General features: G+C 38.7%; 1 protein-coding gene across 5 annotated transcripts in view; it reads right to left on the bottom strand.

Annotated features, from left to right (window-relative positions):
• The window catches only part of LOC110442007, a 128509-nt gene that overhangs the window by 84704 nt on the left and 24364 nt on the right, over positions 1 to 19441 (bottom strand). The window contains exons 1-2 of one of the 5 annotated variants that reach the window (XM_021485390.1): positions 15860 to 16011; positions 7852 to 8648 (exon numbers count right to left, since the gene is read on the bottom strand). The exons of 3 other annotated variants lie outside the window; for them this stretch is intronic. In XM_021485390.1, the coding sequence (XP_021341065.1) occupies positions 7852 to 8147 (296 nt within the window). In that variant the 5' untranslated portion in view covers positions 8148 to 8648; positions 15860 to 16011. Of the gene's footprint in view, positions 1 to 7851; positions 8649 to 11157; positions 11310 to 15859; positions 16012 to 19441 lie in introns of those variants that run through there. One more of the 5 variants, XM_021485389.1, reaches the window with a different exon arrangement.

Below are 19441 nucleotides of genomic sequence, written 5' to 3'. Positions count from 1 at the left end.
ATGTTTCTGCTTCACTGACCTTGTAACACCTTACACATTGTTATATCACAGACATAACACGTTTCTGCTTCACTGACCTCATTACACCTTACACATTGTTATATCACATACATTACATGTTTCTGCTTCACTGACTTTGTAACACCTTACACATTGTTATATCACAGACATAACATGTTTCTGCTTCACTGACCTTGTAACACCTTACACATTGTTATATCACAGACATAACACGTTCCTGCTTCACTGACCTTGTAACACCTTACATATTGTTATATCACAGACAAACAACATGGTTCTCCTTTACTTACCTTGTAACACCTTACATATTGTTATATCACAGACATAATATGTTTCTGCTTCACTGACCTTGTAACACCTTACACATTGTTATATCACAGACATAACACGTTTCTGCTTCACTGACCTTGTAACACCTTACACATTGTTATATCACAGACATAACACGTTTCTGCTTCATTGACCCTAATACACCTGATACACATTGTTATATTACAGACATAACACGTTTCTGCTTCATTGACCCTAATACACCTGATACACATTGTTATATCACAGACATAACACGTTTCTGCTTCATTGACCCTAATACACCTGATACACATTGTTATATCACAGACATAACACGTTTCTGCTTCATTGACCCTAATACACCTGATACACATTGTTATATCACAGACATAACACGTTTCTGCTTCATTGACCCTAATACACCTGATACACATTGTTATATCACAGACATAACACGTTTCTGCTTCATTGACCCTAATACACCTGATACACATTGTTATATCACAGACATAACACGTTTCTGCTTCATTGACCCTAATACACCTGATACACATTGTTATATCACAGACATAACACGTTTCTGCTTCATTGACCCTAATACACCTGATACACATTGTTATATTACAAGTATATTCTAATGAAAAGTAGTATGGCAAATATGATCTCAGGGATAGGGCCAGTCCCTGGGAAAATCCTGGAAGCATACACAAATCCAATTTTTCATGGCTACAGTAAACCTCTGGTCAGTTTGAATAGGCGGATAGTTTGAACACACATTTTTAATAATAAAAATAACTTTTTTCTGTCTAGTGATAGTTTGAAACCTGCTTACATACATTTTGGATTGTTCAAACACACAATTTGAGCACTGAAATTACGTAGTTTTGATCCAGGTTGGCTATCGGCGATGCAATAATAGCCTCACGAAACTCGCTTAAACTGATCTATTTTCGTATCGACAGCGTTTAACTACTGAATAACGAGTAGTACTCATGTGCGACAATTGTTGTCATCGATGTCGGACAATTTGTACATAAATAAGCCCCATGTCGACGATGTTTGAGTTTTTTATTGAAAACATGTGCATGCGCCAGTCAAACGTCTTTAGGCCCGACCATGTATGATATCCTAACAGTACACGGAGTGGGGAATGTTACTGTCACATTGCCTACAGACAAGTGTGTATTGTCATGATATTACTGTGATTACAATTTGATTTTATAATCGCGACCTGGCCACCAATCCCTGATTTATTACTTAATTGATATTAAACCTATACATGTGTCAAAACAAAAATGTTTTACCAGGTGGTCCATCGAACTATTAATCAATAATTGCAGGTTCAATCCGCTCTCTGCATTCTGATACATCACAATTCCCTCAATACTCAAGAAATGCGATTGAAATTAATTATATGTTATTAATACGTAAGTAAATTTAAGAAAGATATATGTACCATTATTCATCTGCAGATTTGCAAATAAAACATAATAGACCGTCGTTGTTTTTAGCCAATGTCGACTCGGATAGTTTGAACTACTCTTCATTATAGTGGCTATAAATTCGTGTAATTCAAACAGGATTGACAATATTTATTTCATTTTGTTCAATCTGACCGGAGGTTTACCATAAATCTCTTTATGCCCAGCAATTGTATAAACGGTTTTGGGGTGGGGATCTCAATAGTTTCAAAGTTATGACTGAGGGACTTGAAGGTCTAGAGGGGTGGCACCAGATTTCTTTTATTGATCAGGATATTGTGAAGATGCATCAGAAATGACAGATATAGATTTCAGTGATGAATATTGAAACTGTGTAGTTACATCTCTTATTTAGCAAAGTCTAAGGTCTTACGAGGTTTTGTCAAGCAGAATTGCTAAAAACTACTGTCTGATTATCTTTTCCCTCTTTCTAATGTACATACATGTAGAATATGTACACTGCACTAGAACGTTAGAGTTAAAATTACAGTTAAAGTTAAGCTATCTTTCAGAATATGCATTACAGAATTAAAGCTTTCCTAAATCTGATGAAATGTTTCTGGTAGAGGATTCCTGTAGGCTGGACTAGACCAACACTTAGAACTTCATTGTCAGGTTATCAATTTTGTTTTTAAATCATTAAAATTAAATTGCTGGATGTTAGAAGGATCATACGGTGGTCTGCTTGCTACATGGAAACCTACTTGACTAATTGTAAAACTATGAAGTAACTGTCAATATCCCTGATGTCAGAAACGAAACAGGATTTAAAGTGCATTATGTCACATAACAGTATGTTGAAAATCATTACGGGATCAATGTGTAGAGCGCTTGAAACCCTAAACAGCCTTGTCAGGTACATATATCGGATTGCCATTTATCTGTCAGACAAGTGACCCCACTATCACTAGGATACGGTCACAGTGATTAAAGATTTAATATGTAAGAAGGTGGAGACTTTTATATGTTCTGTGTACCATCTCCTACCCTTAGAACTATTGATGGATCAATTAAAGGCTACGGAGACGTCAAACAAGTCTCTAACATTTACCTGCCCGTATTACTGGCATACCTGCCAGGTAGGTCGAACAAACATCTATATCACAGGTAAAAAGCAGCTACCCATCACTCAGGTGTGAAAATGGAAAACTTAGAAATCAAATCATCCAGCAATGTGGTAAATGTGATGAAAAAAATGGAAATCTTCCCAAACTGATGTATTAAGTTATAACTTGCATTTGCAAACAAATCGAGAGAAAAATCTGGAGCTTTATTATACTGTTCAGTGTTTCATTTTAAAAGTAAAAAGTACCATTACAAAAAGCTTTCAACCAAAGAGTTATTGGCCATATGTATGGCCTCCAGTCTGAATGTATATATATACCAACCTCATCATTGTAAGTCTATGCATGTATCAAATTGTCAAACACCAGTATAGTTACTTGTCTGTCTGGATATTTATTTCAACTTTTCCTCTTTCTGGGACTTTCTGTTTAAAACTTTGAATGTACAGTGATCTGTATATGATATAGAACAGGTATCACATATCAGTTATGAGTACAGTGACCTGTATATGATGTAGAACAGGTATCACATATCAGTTATGAGTACAGTGATCTGTATATGATGTAGAACAGGTATCACATATCAGTTATGGGTACAGTGATCTGTATATGATGTAGAACAGGTATCACATATCAGTTATGGGTACAGTGATCTGTATATGATGTAGAACAGGTATCACATATCAGTTATGGGTACAGTGATCTGTATATGATGTAGAACAGGTATCACATATCAGTTATGGGTACAGTGATCTGTATATGATGTAGAACAGGTATCACATATCAGTTATGGGTACAGTGATCTGTATATGATGTAGAACAGGTATCACATATCAGTTATGGGTACAGTGATCTGTATATGATGTAGAACAGGTATCACATATCAGTTATGGGTACAGTGATCTGTATATGATGTAGAACAGGTATCACATATCAGTTATGGGTACAGTGATCTGTATATGATGTAGAACAGGTATCACATATCAGTTATGGGTACAGTGATCTGTATATGATGTAGAACAGGTATCACATATCAGTTATGGGTACAGTGATCTGTATATGATGTAGAACAGGTATCACATATCAGTTATGGGTACAGTGATCTGTATATGATGTAGAACAGGTATCACATATCAGTTATGGGTACAGTGATCTGTATATGATGTAGAACAGGTATCACATATCAGTTATGGGTACAGTGATCTGTATATGATGTAGAACAGGTATCACATATCAGTTATGGGTACAGTGATCTGTATATGATGTAGAACAGGTATCACATATCAGTTATGGGTACAGTGATCTGTATATGATGTAGAACAGGTATCACATATCAGTTATGGGTACAGTGATCTGTATATGATGTAGAACAGGTATCACATATCAGTTATGGGTACAGTGATCTGTATATGATGTAGAACAGGTATCACATATCAGTTATGGGTACAGTGATCTGTATATGATGTAGAACAGGTATCACATATCAGTTATGGGTACAGTGATCTGTATATGATGTAGAACAGGTATCACATATCAGTTATGGGTACAGTGATCTGTATATGATGTAGAACAGGTATCACATATCAGTTATGGGTACAGTGATCTGTATATGATGTAGAACAGGTATCACATATCAGTTATGGGTACAGTGATCTGTATATGATGTAGAACAGGTATCACATATCAGTTATGGGTACAGTGATCTGTATATGATGTAGAACAGGTATCACATATCAGTTATGGGTACAGTGATCTGTATATGATGTAGAACAGGTATCACATATCAGTTATGGGTACAGTGATCTGTATATGATGTAGAACAGGTATCACATATCAGTTATGGGTACAGTGATCTGTATATGATGTAGAACAGGTATCACATATCAGTTATGGGTACAGTGATCTGTATATGATGTAGAACAGGTATCACATATCAGTTATGGGTACAGTGATCTGTATATGATGTAGAACAGGTATCACATATCAGTTATGGGTACAGTGATCTGTATATGATGTAGAACAGGTATCACATATCAGTTATGGGTACAGTGATCTGTATATGATGTAGAACAGGTATCACATATCAGTTATGGGTACAGTGATCTGTATATGATGTAGAACAGGTATCACATATCAGTTATGGGTACAGTGATCTGTATATGATGTAGAACAGGTATCACATATCAGTTATGGGTACAGTGATCTGTATATGATGTAGAACAGGTATCACATATCAGTTATGGGTACAGTGATCTGTATATGATGTAGAACAGGTATCACATATCAGTTATGGGTACAGTGATCTGTATATGATGTAGAACAGGTATCACATATCAGTTATGGGTACAGTGATCTGTATATGATGTAGAACAGGTATCACATATCAGTTATGGGTACAGTGATCTGTATATGATGTAGAACAGGTATCACATATCAGTTATGGGTACAGTGATCTGTATATGATGTAGAACAGGTATCACATATCAGTTATGGGTACAGTGATCTGTATATGATGTAGAACAGGTATCACATATCAGTTATGGGTACAGTGATCTGTATATGATGTAGAACAGGTATCACATATCAGTTATGGGTACAGTGATCTGTATATGATGTAGAACAGGTATCACATATCAGTTATGGGTACAGTGATCTGTATATGATGTAGAACAGGTATCACATATCAGTTATGGGTACAGTGATCTGTATATGATGTAGAACAGGTATCACATATCAGTTATGGGTACAGTGATCTGTATATGATGTAGAACAGGTATCACATATCAGTTATGGGTACAGTGATCTGTATATGATGTAGAACAGGTATCACATATCAGTTATGGGTACAGTGATCTGTATATGATGTAGAACAGGTATCACATATCAGTTATGGGTACAGTGATCTGTATATGATGTAGAACAGGTATCACATATCAGTTATGGGTACAGTGATCTGTATATGATGTAGAACAGGTATCACATATCAGTTATGGGTACAGTGATCTGTATATGATGTAGAACAGGTATCACATATCAGTTATGGGTACAGTGATCTGTATATGATGTAGAACAGGTATCACATATCAGTTATGGGTACAGTGATCTGTATATGATGTAGAACAGGTATCACATATCAGTTATGGGTACAGTGATCTGTATATGATGTAGAACAGGTATCACATATCAGTTATGGGTACAGTGATCTGTATATGATGTAGAACAGGTATCACATATCAGTTATGGGTACAGTGATCTGTATATGATGTAGAACAGGTATCACATATCAGTTATGGGTACAGTGATCTGTATATGATGTAGAACAGGTATCACATATCAGTTATGGGTACAGTGATCTGTATATGATGTAGAACAGGTATCACATATCAGTTATGGGTACAGTGATCTGTATATGATGTAGAACAGGTATCACATATCAGTTATGGGTACAGTGATCTGTATATGATGTAGAACAGGTATCACATATCAGTTATGGGTACAGTGATCTGTATATGATGTAGAACAGGTATCACATATCAGTTATGGGTACAGTGATCTGTATATGATGTAGAACAGGTATCACATATCAGTTATGGGTACAGTGATCTGTATATGATGTAGAACAGGTATCACATATCAGTTATGGGTACAGTGATCTGTATATGATGTAGAACAGGTATCACATATCAGTTATGGGTACAGTGATCTGTATATGATGTAGAACAGGTATCACATATCAGTTATGGGTACAGTGATCTGTATATGATGTAGAACAGGTATCACATATCAGTTATGGGTACAGTGATCTGTATATGATGTAGAACAGGTATCACATATCAGTTATGGGTACAGTGATCTGTATATGATGTAGAACAGGTATCACATATCAGTTATGGGTACAGTGATCTGTATATGATGTAGAACAGGTATCATATCATTTATGAGTACAGTGATCTGCATATGATGTAGAACAGGTATCACATATCAGTTATGGGTACAGTGACCTGTATATGATGTAGAACAGGTATCACATATCAGTTATGAGTACAGTGACCTGTATATGATGTAGAACAGGTATTACATATCAGTTATGGGTACAGTGATATGTATATGATGTAGAACAGGTATCACATCAGTTATGAGTACAGTGATCTTCATATGATGTAAAACATGCAGGTATTATATTATTGATATGAGTATAAGTATATGATGCAGGACAGGTATGTCACATTATGCAGGAGACTTATTATTCTTCACAGGATATATCTGTCCTACATCAATCCTCCATGGTATATATCTGTGGTAATGCAATATTTATAAAACCACTATTCATGTTGTATTATCAGACACATTGATCATGTGGTTTGTTATTTATCTTGTTCCTGTAAATATTGACTATGAGTGTGTAGTTTGTTATATCTCTTGTTCTAGTAAATATTGACTATGAATTTTTAACACCTTGGGCACACTGATCAAAACACACTCCTTTCAATCAAAACAGTCTTTCAGGTGTTGTTGTCACGTAATCAAACTTCTCAACAAGAATCAAGTTCACTCAGTACATCTTAGTCACACCCATACATAAACACCAAGAACAACCATACCTCCAACACATATTTAGTTCAATGCCCTAAGCATTCAACTGTCTCTTACACAGGTTAGGACATTACCTGTAATTTTTATAAACAGGATGTCCCCTCAACCAATATTACTACTAAAACAGGTATTTTATTATACCAGTATTTTGTGGCTCCTTCTTTTTGAATGTCTGGTTAATAGAGGTTTACAAATTATGTAGCTATGTCCTTTAGACAGGTTTCAGTGTAGACAGTAATGCTAACGAATGAACATGTTACATTTTTTTATTTCAGGGAAATGTTTCGTATATATTCTCAATGCATATCTTTCGTGTTCTTGGCAGAATTTCCTTCGTCACCTGAAATGAAATTGCTATATAAAACAATCTTTATAATAAAACAATTGCTCTGCACTCTTACCTGATCTTTTTCTCCTCTGTCTCTTGAAGAAGTAGTCGTTCATGTTTTTTAGAGAACTGATCTATCAAGTCCCGTACAGTAGGAATCTTTGCTGACTTTTTCTTCCGTCCAACATGCATCCTGATACGAACACCATTGTTGGCATAGAGGCGGCTGAGGAGGTTGCTGCTTGTCGGGAGCTTGAGAACCATGCCGTCCCTCCCCTGGTAGGTACTCTCCTCTGACGGGGCAGATGGGGGACGGGAGTCCATAGATGGGGGACCCATGAGGCTGGCAGTGTGTAGGGGCACACTCATTGTGACCCGGTATTGGAACTTACCCAGTGGCCAGTTCACCTCTGATCCTCTGTAGAGACTGGTCAACTTCAGGGTACTACTGACCCAAGTTACAATCACGTCAATTTGACCAAACGTATCCTCAACACAACCTGGAGTTCATATTCACTTCCCTCCATAGACATACTCTAAACAAACTTTGTACATGTACCTCCCACATTTAGGACCACAAAAACGAGATATCAATCACTTAGTATTCTGTTTGGAAATCAATCAGGTAGCTCACCTTGAGTTCACACAATTCCTTTTAGAGAAACACTTACATTTCCTCTTATCAATGTGTTTAGGTTGTGCTGCGGCACGTTACGTCAGCTGTCTATGTGGAATAGTTATTAATCCAGTTTCATGTTTGTACCTATACATTAAACTGGCAAAGTGGGACACCACCCTCCCAACATCCCCGCCAATCAACAAAGGATTAGGCTCATATCTCCTCCGTTATGTCATGCTCACGTTGAACGCCTTCAAAAAAGCAGAAAATATTTACAAAAGGGTATACACAAGATTCGACATATCGAAATTCTGTAGACATTAGCCCTATCACAAATGCAACACATTGATATGCCATTATTCCATGTGGAAATGGAATGATAATTTGTGGTAATCAGCACCCCAAATTAGCCCAGAAAAGGACATGCAATGGCAGAAAAGTTGTTTTTACAGACTTGCTTAATGTTTTTCTAAAAATAGAAAATGTTTAATAAACTCTAATGACTCCTTGACAGGTAAACTCCAATTTAAATCCCTTTTCACCAAAGTTGTCTCCTACTTTAGATTAGTAATTTTCATAATCTAAGATTTAAATGACACTAGAAATGAAGGCTAGCCTAGCACATGTTAGTCCTATCAAGATGGCAGCGTTACAGTAAATGACTGTAGATTGATCTGTGACCAAGTCTAGAGAACACAAACCATGCACATCCTTTTTCACTTCTAAATGGTCCAAAAAATTATCACAAGTTCCAGTAATGGTCTCAATTTAATTAATGTTGTGTACAGCTTTCTACCACCACAATGTTGTTCTGAAGAAATCACACACAGTGGAAAACAGGTGAATTATAGTTTTATAATTAGGGTTTGGACATACCAATGCAGACTCCTCTGCTAAACATCCGGAATCGCCCCACAAAATCAATGTCCCTCCCCAAGGACAAAGGGAGTTAGCAGTTAAAGAGTACAAGGGTAAATATACCCTACAACACAACAAACATGCTATAATGGTTTATATACTATTGATTCCATTATATTGCATTACACGTCCGGCCCGTTATTGACATTGTTTTATATTACTGTACAAACACTAATATTTGTTCAGGCTCTGTCAGGTGCTTACAAAATATCAATTGACCAGAAAAAATTGTAACGTCCTCATATTGTTGAATATTGATTTTAAAAATGTAAACTTTTCTACCATTGTATTCCCAACATTAACCAAACTATGGGTACTTTACAAATTTTGTTTTTTTACACTGTATTCAAACACACTCACATTACCATATTGTATATGACATTCTGAAAGTGTAACATGAAACCACCCAAATGGAGTGAACTACCAGAACAATATACCAGACAGATCTAAAATGTTACAAAATTCATACAATTGTTAATCATTGGAATACATGTGTAAGTCTAGATCTATAGTAAGTTAAATCAGGCAAAATATGATACTCAATTCATATTAAGTGTTGATTCAATTAATATTAAGTGTTGATTTAGCAAAGTAAAATCATCGTTACTGTGTATTACATTTACATGTCTGAGGTTAGAATCTAGTGGTATCCTAAGTCCCTACTTTTGACCGTGTCCTCTACTAAAGGCCTCTTCCTATTCCCTACTGTTGGCCATGACCTCTCATATTGGTCCCTTCCTGTTCCATACGACTAGTATTGGCCCCTTTCTGTCCCCTACTCTACTGGTAGTATTGGCCATGTCTTCTGCCATTGACCCCTTCCTGTTCCTTACTTCTACTATTGTCCCCTTCTTGTCCTCTACTGCTGGTCATGTCCGCTACTATTGGGCCCTTCCTGTTCCCTAGTGCTACTACTGGCCATGTTTTCTGCCATTGACCCGTTCCTGTTCCTTACTTCTGGTCATGTCCTCTACTATTGGTCCCTTCCTGTTCCCGAGTACTACTACTGGCCATGTCTTCTACCATTGACACCTTCCTGTTCCTTACTTCTACTATTGTCCCCTTCTTGTCCTCTAATACTGGTCATGTCCGCTACTATTGGTCCCTTCCTGTTCCCTAGTACTACTACTGGCCATGTCTTCTACCATTGACCCCTTCCTGTTCCTTACTTCTGGTCATGTCCTCTACTATTGGTCCCTTCCTGTTCCCGAGATGGCCATGTCCTCTACTATTTGCCTTCTACCACTGACCCCTTCCTGTTCCTTACTACTGGTCATGTCCTCTACTATTGGTCCCTTCCTGTTCCCAAGTACTAGTATTTGCCATGTCTTCTACTATTTGCCTTCTACCATTGCCCCCTTCCTTTCCTTACTTTTGGTCATGTCCTCTACTATTGGTCCCTTCCTGTTCCAGAGTACTGGTATTGGCCATGTCTTCTACTATTTGCCTTCTACCATTGCCCCCTTTCTGTTCCTTACTTCTGGTCATGTCCTCTACTATTGGTCCCTTCCTGTTCCAGAGTACTGGTATTGGCCATGTCCTCTACTATTTGCCTTCTACCACTGACCCCTTCCTGTTCCTTACTTCCACTAATAGTCTTTTCTGTCCCAAACTTCTGGTTCTGTCACTGCTGACCCCTTATGTTCCCTTGTACACAAACTGTGCTGTCACGTGGACCCCTCCCTCTTTTGTTCATTGTTATAATGTTGTGAATTTCTGTACCTAAAACATTCACCTACATTATTGAAAGCTATGCATCTGAACATACTAAACAAACTATGAGCGGAACATGCCCCATGTTCTGGTGATTCTATTTAATACAGGCACAAACAAATATCTTACCTTGCTTATCACCAGAGCTGACCGGTATGAGTTATCGAGTACTTTCTACCTCAATACGGGTGACAAGGTATAGTACTCCGCACCTCGGCACAGTTGACACAAACTATTTGATGAATCAATAACTTATGTAAGTAGTAAGCTATACCCACTGATAGGTAGCCAATAGGTTAAAGATAGCTCTGACTTCCAGATTTAATTCCTCACACTGTATATAGTTAAAAGTCCTGTAAAATTCATTCAGTCAATGGATTTCTATAGGCACTAAGCTAACTGTGAAAGGTGAGGGGTCTATCGAAGATTGGGTAGCAAGAGATGGAATGAAGAGGCATAAAAATGGTGAACCTAGGGGGCCATTGTGGTGTTTATAACATGTAAGAGTTTCCTTTCAGCACTTTAATTTTCTAGATTGAACACTCACTATATACGTTTTATATTAAAGTAGGGCTACGGGGTCCCACGGATTGAGCAATGAAGTGTATTCAGGTGTATCTAGCTGATTTAGAGCCGACCAAGTTTGGTTTTCAGATTACAGGTTCTTGGTGGTTATAACATCTGTGGTTACCCAGGCTTGGTGTTCAATATATAAAACCTTCAATTTAACAATCTAATTAACAGCAAACAAACTCTACCAGGAACCCCAGGACCCTGGCCTTGGTCAATGGCATGGTAACAATGAGGAATCAATACTAATTTGATTCACATTTATCTTTCAAATTTGTTGTAAACATTCTGTATGATATATATAACAAGCATGTACAAGGTTGTCAGATTACTTTAAAACATTGAAACCAGATTCAAAACAAACATGTGTTTGAATTTAAGCCACCTGCTCATCGTTATCAATCAAATTAAAAAGGTACCTTAGGATTGGTTCTAGATCAACAAATTCCGTAAACTTCCAACCACAGGATTTAACGTCTATACTTGAAGTGGTGGCTTACAGCTTGGTTCTAAAGATAAACCTGAGTTTCTTAGGGGTTAAATCCAGAAGTTCAAAACAAATTTAATGTTGACATAAAACTCCTTCACCAATATTTGTCTCTAGAGATCTGTAGGTAACACAGTAACAAAGCTACACTAAAAGGGCCTCTTTTGATTTGGGTATACCCGACCAGGAACCTAGGGTGGAAAAACTAACAATAGCAAAGGAATAATCAATAGAAATTTTAGCACCGTTTCCCTCTCAGGATAAAGAGTTTCTAACATTTTAATCAACACCTGATTGCCCTTATAAATAAAACTTTAAATCCTTAACACCTAATGACCTGATATTGTATCTTTCATTGTGATTCACCAATTAAAGAGTCCAGTAACTCTATACTCTGATTAAGGGTTAGGCATCAGGAAAGTTCAACTACCCTAATCGACTGAGATAAAGACAAGATCCTACCTGCTAAGTAATACCATGACACTATGTTTACTTATATATTAAAATACTGAAGAGTCAAGATAGAAAACTTGCCTGCCTATCAATATACAGTGTAACCTGTGTACAGTGTTACCTGTATACAGTGTTACCTGTGTACAATGCTATCTGTATACAGTGTAACCTGTGTACAGTGTAACCTGTATATAGTGGAATCTATGTTCAATGCTACATGTGTGCAGTGTAATTCATCTACAGTGAAACATGTGTACAATGTTGCCTGTGTACAGTGTAACCTATGTAAAGTGGAACATGTGTACAATATTACCTGTATACTGTGTAACCTATGTACAATGGAACCAGTATACAGTGTAACCTTTGTACAGTGTAACCTATGTACAGTGGAACCAGTATACAGTGGAACCTATGTACAATGTTACGTGTGTACAATGTAACCTATGTACAGTGGACATTGTGTACAGTGTTACCTGTATACAGTGTAACCTGTATATAGTGGAACCTATGTACAATGCTACATGTGTGCAGTGTAATTCATCTACAGTGAAACATGTGTACAACGTTACGTGTGTACAGTGTAACCTATGTACAGAAGAACATGTGTACAATATTACCTGTGAACAGTGTTAACTGTATACAGTGGAACCAGTATACAGTGAACCTTGTGGATATATTGGAACCTGTGCAAACTATGACTTGTGTATAGTGAAACCTCTGTACAGTGGAACCCGTATATATTTTACCATAAAACCCTGAACATTGTAGAACTTTGTGTGAATATCATTTCTCTAAGCAAGTCCTACTGTTAGCATAACCATTTGAAGATATAATTTGTTCTTTTGTAAACAAAAATCTGCATATATTCTGTACAGATATAGAGGAACCATTATGAAATGTGTTAAATGTTTGGTTTACAGAGGTGCTGTTCTAATGTAAAATATAAAACAAGAGGCCCAGAGGGCCTGTATCGCTCACCTGGATATCTAAGCAATCATGGCAAAATATTCTCCAAATAAGATTCAAGGGAATATGCCAGATCCCAAGGCCAATCCTTGTAGCATATCTGTATTTGATTTTTTATGCCCAGAAATTTTATGTATGGTTATGGGGTGAGTAGTCCGAATTATTCTGACATTTTATCGACTTTTTTCATATCGGTCTGTCGTCGATTAACGTCAGAACTCCGGCCCTCTATAATATGCGGGAATATGCGACCCGCGCCCGGAGCGCACTTCAAACTGATATTTTAGAAACAAATCGGCATTTTCACACACATGTCCAACATGGATCGAAAGATGTATTCTTTATGCACTAGGTGGTATCAATAACATGTATTTTCCAACGTTTTCTATACCAACCCATGTTTTTAATGGAAATTAGGCCATGATTCACATGACTTGACGAGATCTCGAATTAACGAAGGTATTTCCAATGTTATGACGTAGGCTGGCGAGATTTTAGTCACGTGGCATTAGAAGGCGGGGGCTATCAAAAAACTAGAGTAAAACAGAGTAAGTTTGAAAAAATATGTTTTTAGTGATTGTTTTGGTTGTTTGATGCATGTTATGTATGTTCATCTTGTGCATAAAGAATAGATCTTTCGATCTATGTGCGACATGTGTGTGAAAGTGACAATTTGTTTCTAAAATATCCGTTTGAAGTGCGCTCCGGGCGCGGGGCACATATTTCCCGCATATCATAGAGGGCCGGAGTTCTGACGATAATCGACAACAGACCGATATGAAAAAAGTCGATAAAACGTCAGAATAATTCGGACTAGGGGTGGGGATCTCAACTGTTTCCAAGCTGTGACTCAGAAACTAGGTCCTTAGGGTTGTGGCCAGACCCCAAGATCAATTCAAATATCATGAATGCATTTATCTCTTTTTGCCCAGCATTTGTATATATAGTTTTGGGTTGGGGATCTCAACCGTTTCAAAGTTATGACCCAAGGGTTATGTCTGCAAGGGTGGGGCAGACCCTGGGATCCATTTTAATATCATGACTGCATTTGTCTCTTTATGTCCAGCATTTGTGTTTATAGTTTTGGGGTGGGGATCTCAACCGTTTCAAAGTTATGACCCAAGGGTTATGTCTGCAAGGGTGGGGCAGACCCTGGGGTCAATTGTAATATCATGACTGCATTCGTCTCTTTATGCCTAACAATTGTATATATAGTTTTGGAGTGGGGATCTTAACCATTTCAAAGTTATGACCCAGGGGTTAAGTCTCCAACGGTGGGGCCAGACCCTAGAGCCATCCTGGAAGCAAATGGGCATTCCTCTCTTTATACTCAGCAATTGTATATATGGTTATATGGTGGGGATCTCAACCAAATCCATTTTTTTGGCCCAACCCCTTAGCCCGGGGGGTCAGCCCCACCATTTGTATAATTTTGAATCCCTGCCTCCCATGAATGCTTCCGACCAAATATGTTCAATATCCATGGTATAGTTCTACGGAAGAAGTCGTTTATAGCAATATAGCCAAAATGCCCCCTTTTGGCCCAGCCCTCAGCCCCCTGGTGGGTCAACCCAACCATTTGTACAATTTTGAATCCCCAACACCTAGGAATGCTTCCAGTCAAATATGGTTGATATCTATCTCTTAGTTCCAGAGAAGAAGTCGCTCAAAGTAATATAGCTAAATAACCCTTTTTGGCCCTGCCGCTCAGCCGCCACGGGGGTCAGCCACACCATTTGTTCAATTTTGAACCCCTGCCTCCGATGAATGCTTCTGATTAAATATGATTGATATCCAGAGCATAGTTCTACAGAAGAAGTCGTTTGTAGCAATATAGCCAAAATTCCCCCTTTTGGCCCCGCCCCTCAGCCCCCTGGGGGGTCAGCCCAACCATTTGTACAATTTTGAATCCACACCACCTAGGGATGCTTCCAGTCAAATATGGTTGATATCCATCTCTTAGTTCCAGAGGAGATGTCGCTTAAAGCAATATAGCCAAATTGCCCCCTATTTGCCCCGCCCCTCAGTCCCCTTTGGGGGTCAACCCCACCATTTGTATAATTTTGAATCCCCACCACCTAGGGATGCTTCCAGTCAAATTAAGTTAAATTCCAATCAGTGGTTAAGAAGAAGAAGTCGTTCAAAGAAATTGTTGACGGACGGACGACGGACGCCACGTTATGGCATAAGCTCACCTTGGTCCTTCGGACCCGGTGAGCTAAAAATAGGTTGATGACTGATCCCTTCATAATATCAGACATCAGTAACCTCAATATGAATCAAGTGAAAATTTAACATAATGAATATGTTCTATATAGATGTTTAAACCAAAAATACCATCTTCATAACACTTACATACATCAGCCAAACGATAGTCTTGATACAACAGCTTGGTCAGGGAAATGGTCGTCCCTTACAGTTTGTAACTCTCTGATAAACCCAAATCCTGTCCAGAGATCTGCCCTTATTAGCTGTTAAGTTTTCCCTTGTCCTGCCTGTCCAACTATCTAAGTAGGAAACCCTAACACTTTAGTTAAAACACCCATTTTATTTATGACATGGTGCTATTGATTGTGGGATTGACACTGAGTTTGACCCAAGTGTGCCATCCCATACAAATCCTTGAAACGTCTGTTTGTCATCTCTAACAAATGTATATACATGCTTTAGCTTCACCCAGAATAACTGAACTTATCCTACTTATCTGTACATTAATAACGGCAGTTCTCGAGCCCCTGTTGTTACGTCTTCTACACTAAATCGTGAATATCAAACAAACAATACCGGACAGGTAAAAAGCCCTATCTCAGCGCTGGGAGGCAAACATTGAGGGTAAACATGCATGAAAACCTTTGGACTATGTCAGACATTCTGCTGAATGTCAGTTTGGTTGTTACAACATAGCCATTTATCACAGGGGGGCCTAACACCTCAGATATTACACAGATTACACATTCCCCATCAGGGAGTGTTACAACATAGCCATTTATCATAGGGGGGCTTAACACCTCAGATATCACACAGATTACACATTCCCCATCAGGGAATCCTACTGGTGAATTTCAGTTTGGTTGTTACAACATAGCCATTTATCACAGGGGGCCTAACACCTCAGATATCACATAGATTACACATTCCCCATCAGGGAATCCTACTGGAGAATGTCAGTTTGGTTGTTACAACATAGCCATTTATCACAGGGGGGCCTAACCCCTCAGATATTACACAGATTACACATTCCCCATCAGGGAGTGTTACAACATAGCCATTTACCACAGGGGGGGGCTAACACCTCAGATATCACACATATTACACATTCTTCATCAGGGAGTGTTACAACATAGCCATTTATCACAGGGGGGCCTAACACCTCAGATATCACACAGATTACATATTCCCATCAGGGAATCCTACTGGTGAATGTCAGTTTGGTTGTTACAACATAGCCATTTATTATAGGGGGGCCTAACACCTTAGATATCACACAGATTACACATTCCCCATCAGGGAGTGTTACAACATAGCCATTTATCACAGGGGGGCCTAACACCTCAGATATCACACAGATTACATATTCCCATCAGGGAATCCTACTGGTGAATGTCAGTTTGGTTGTTACAACATAGCCATTTATTATAGGGGGGCCTAACACCTTAGATATCACACAGATTACACATTCCCCATCAGGGAGTGTTACAACATAGCCATTTATCACAGGGGGGCTTAACACCTCAGATATCACACAGATTACATATTCCCATCAGGGAATCCTACTGGTGAATGTCAGTTTGGTTGTTACAACATAGCCATTTATTATAGGGGGGCCTAACACCTTAGATATCACACAGATTACACATTCCCCATCAGGGAGTGTTACAACATAGCCATTTATCACAGGGGGGCCTAACACCTCAGATATCACACAGATTACATATTCCCATCAGGGAATCCTACTGGTGAATGTCAGTTTGGTTGTTACAACATAGCCATTTATTATAGGGGGGCCTAACACCTTAGATATCACACAGATTACACATTCCCCATCAGGGAGTGTTACAACATAGCCATTTATCACAGGGGGGCCTAACACCTCAGATATCACACAGATTACATATTCCCATCAGGGAATCCTACTGGTGAATGTCAGTTTGGTTGTTACAACATAGCCATTTATTATAGGGGGGCCTAACACCTTAGATATCACACAGATTACACATTCCCCATCAGGGAGTGTTACAACATAGCCATTTATCACAGGGGGGCCTAACACCTCAGATATCACACAGATTACATATTCCCATCAGGGAATCCTACTGGTGAATGTCAGTTTGGTTGTTACAACATAGCCATTTATTATAGGGGGGCCTAACACCTTAGATATCACACAGATTACACATTCCCCATCAGGGAGTGTTACAACATAGCCATTTATCACAGGGGGGCCTAACACCTCAGATATCACACAGATTACATATTCCCATCAGGGAATCCTACTGGTGAATGTCAGTTTGGTTGTTACAACATAGCCATTTATTATAGGGGGGCCTAACACCTTAGATATCACACAGATTACACATTCCCCATCAGGGAGTGTTACAACATAGCCATTTATCACAGGGGGGCCTAACACCTCAGATATCACACAGATTACATATTCCCATCAGGGAATCCTACTGGTGAATGTCAGTTTGGTTGTTACAACATAGCCATTTATTATAGGGGGGCCTAACACCTTAGATATCACACAGATTACACATTCCCCATCAGGGAGTGTTACAACATAGCCATTTATCACAGGGGGGCCTAACACCTCAGATATCACACAGATTACATATTCCCATCAGGGAATCCTACTGGTGAATGTCAGTTTGGTTGTTACAACATAGCCATTTATTATAGGGGGGCCTAACACCTTAGATATCACACAGATTACACATTCCCCATCAGGGAGTGTTACAACATAGCCATTTATCACAGGGGGGCCTAACACCTCAGATATCACACAGATTACATATTCCCATCAGGGAATCCTACTGGTGAATGTCAGTTTGGTTGTTACAACATAGCCATTTATTATAGGGGGGCCTAACACCTTAGATATCACACAGATTACACATTCCCCATCAGGGAGTGTTACAACATAGCCATTTATCACAGGGGGGCCTAACACCTCAGATATCACACAGATTACACATTCCCCATCAGGGAATCCTACTGGTGAATGTCAGTTTGGCTGTTATAACATAGCCATTTATCACAGGGGGTCTAACACCTCAGATATCACAAAGATTACACATTCCCCATCAGGGAATCCTACTGGTGAATGTCAGTTTGGTTGTTACAACATAGCCATTTATCACAGGGGGGCCCAACACCTCAGATATCACAAAGATTACACATTCCCATCAGGGAATCCTACTGGTGAATGTCTGTTTGGTTGCTACAACATAGCCATTTATCACAGGGGGGCCCCACCACCTCAGATATCACACAGATTACACATTCCCCAACAGGGAATCCTACTGGTGAATGTCAGTTTGGGTGTTACAACATAGCCATTTATCACAGGGGGCCTAAAAACTCAGATATCACACAGATTACACATTCCCCATCAGGGACTCCTACTGGTGAATGTCAGTTTGGTTGTTACGACATAGCCATTTATCACAGGGGGGCCTAACACCTCAGATATCACAGAGATTACACATTCCCCATCAGGGAATCCTACTGGTGAATGTCTGTTTGGTTGTTACAACATAGCCATTTATCACAGGGGGGCCCAACACCTCAGATATCACACAGATTACACATTCCCAATCAGGGAATCCTACTGGTGAAGGCAGGTCTCGGAACATTCTCTAAATACAGCCAAAGTACTGTGGGACAATCTGTTCTACTTCTGTTCTAACTCTAAAATCAAACATAAACACTATACCC

Source organism: Mizuhopecten yessoensis, unplaced genomic scaffold (genome assembly GCF_002113885.1).
Source record: "Mizuhopecten yessoensis strain PY_sf001 unplaced genomic scaffold, ASM211388v2 scaffold716189, whole genome shotgun sequence".
NCBI lineage: Eukaryota > Metazoa > Mollusca > Bivalvia > Pectinida > Pectinidae > Mizuhopecten > Mizuhopecten yessoensis.
The sequence above is the reverse complement of the archived record's forward strand: the minus strand, read 5'-3'. Positions and strand labels throughout refer to the sequence as shown.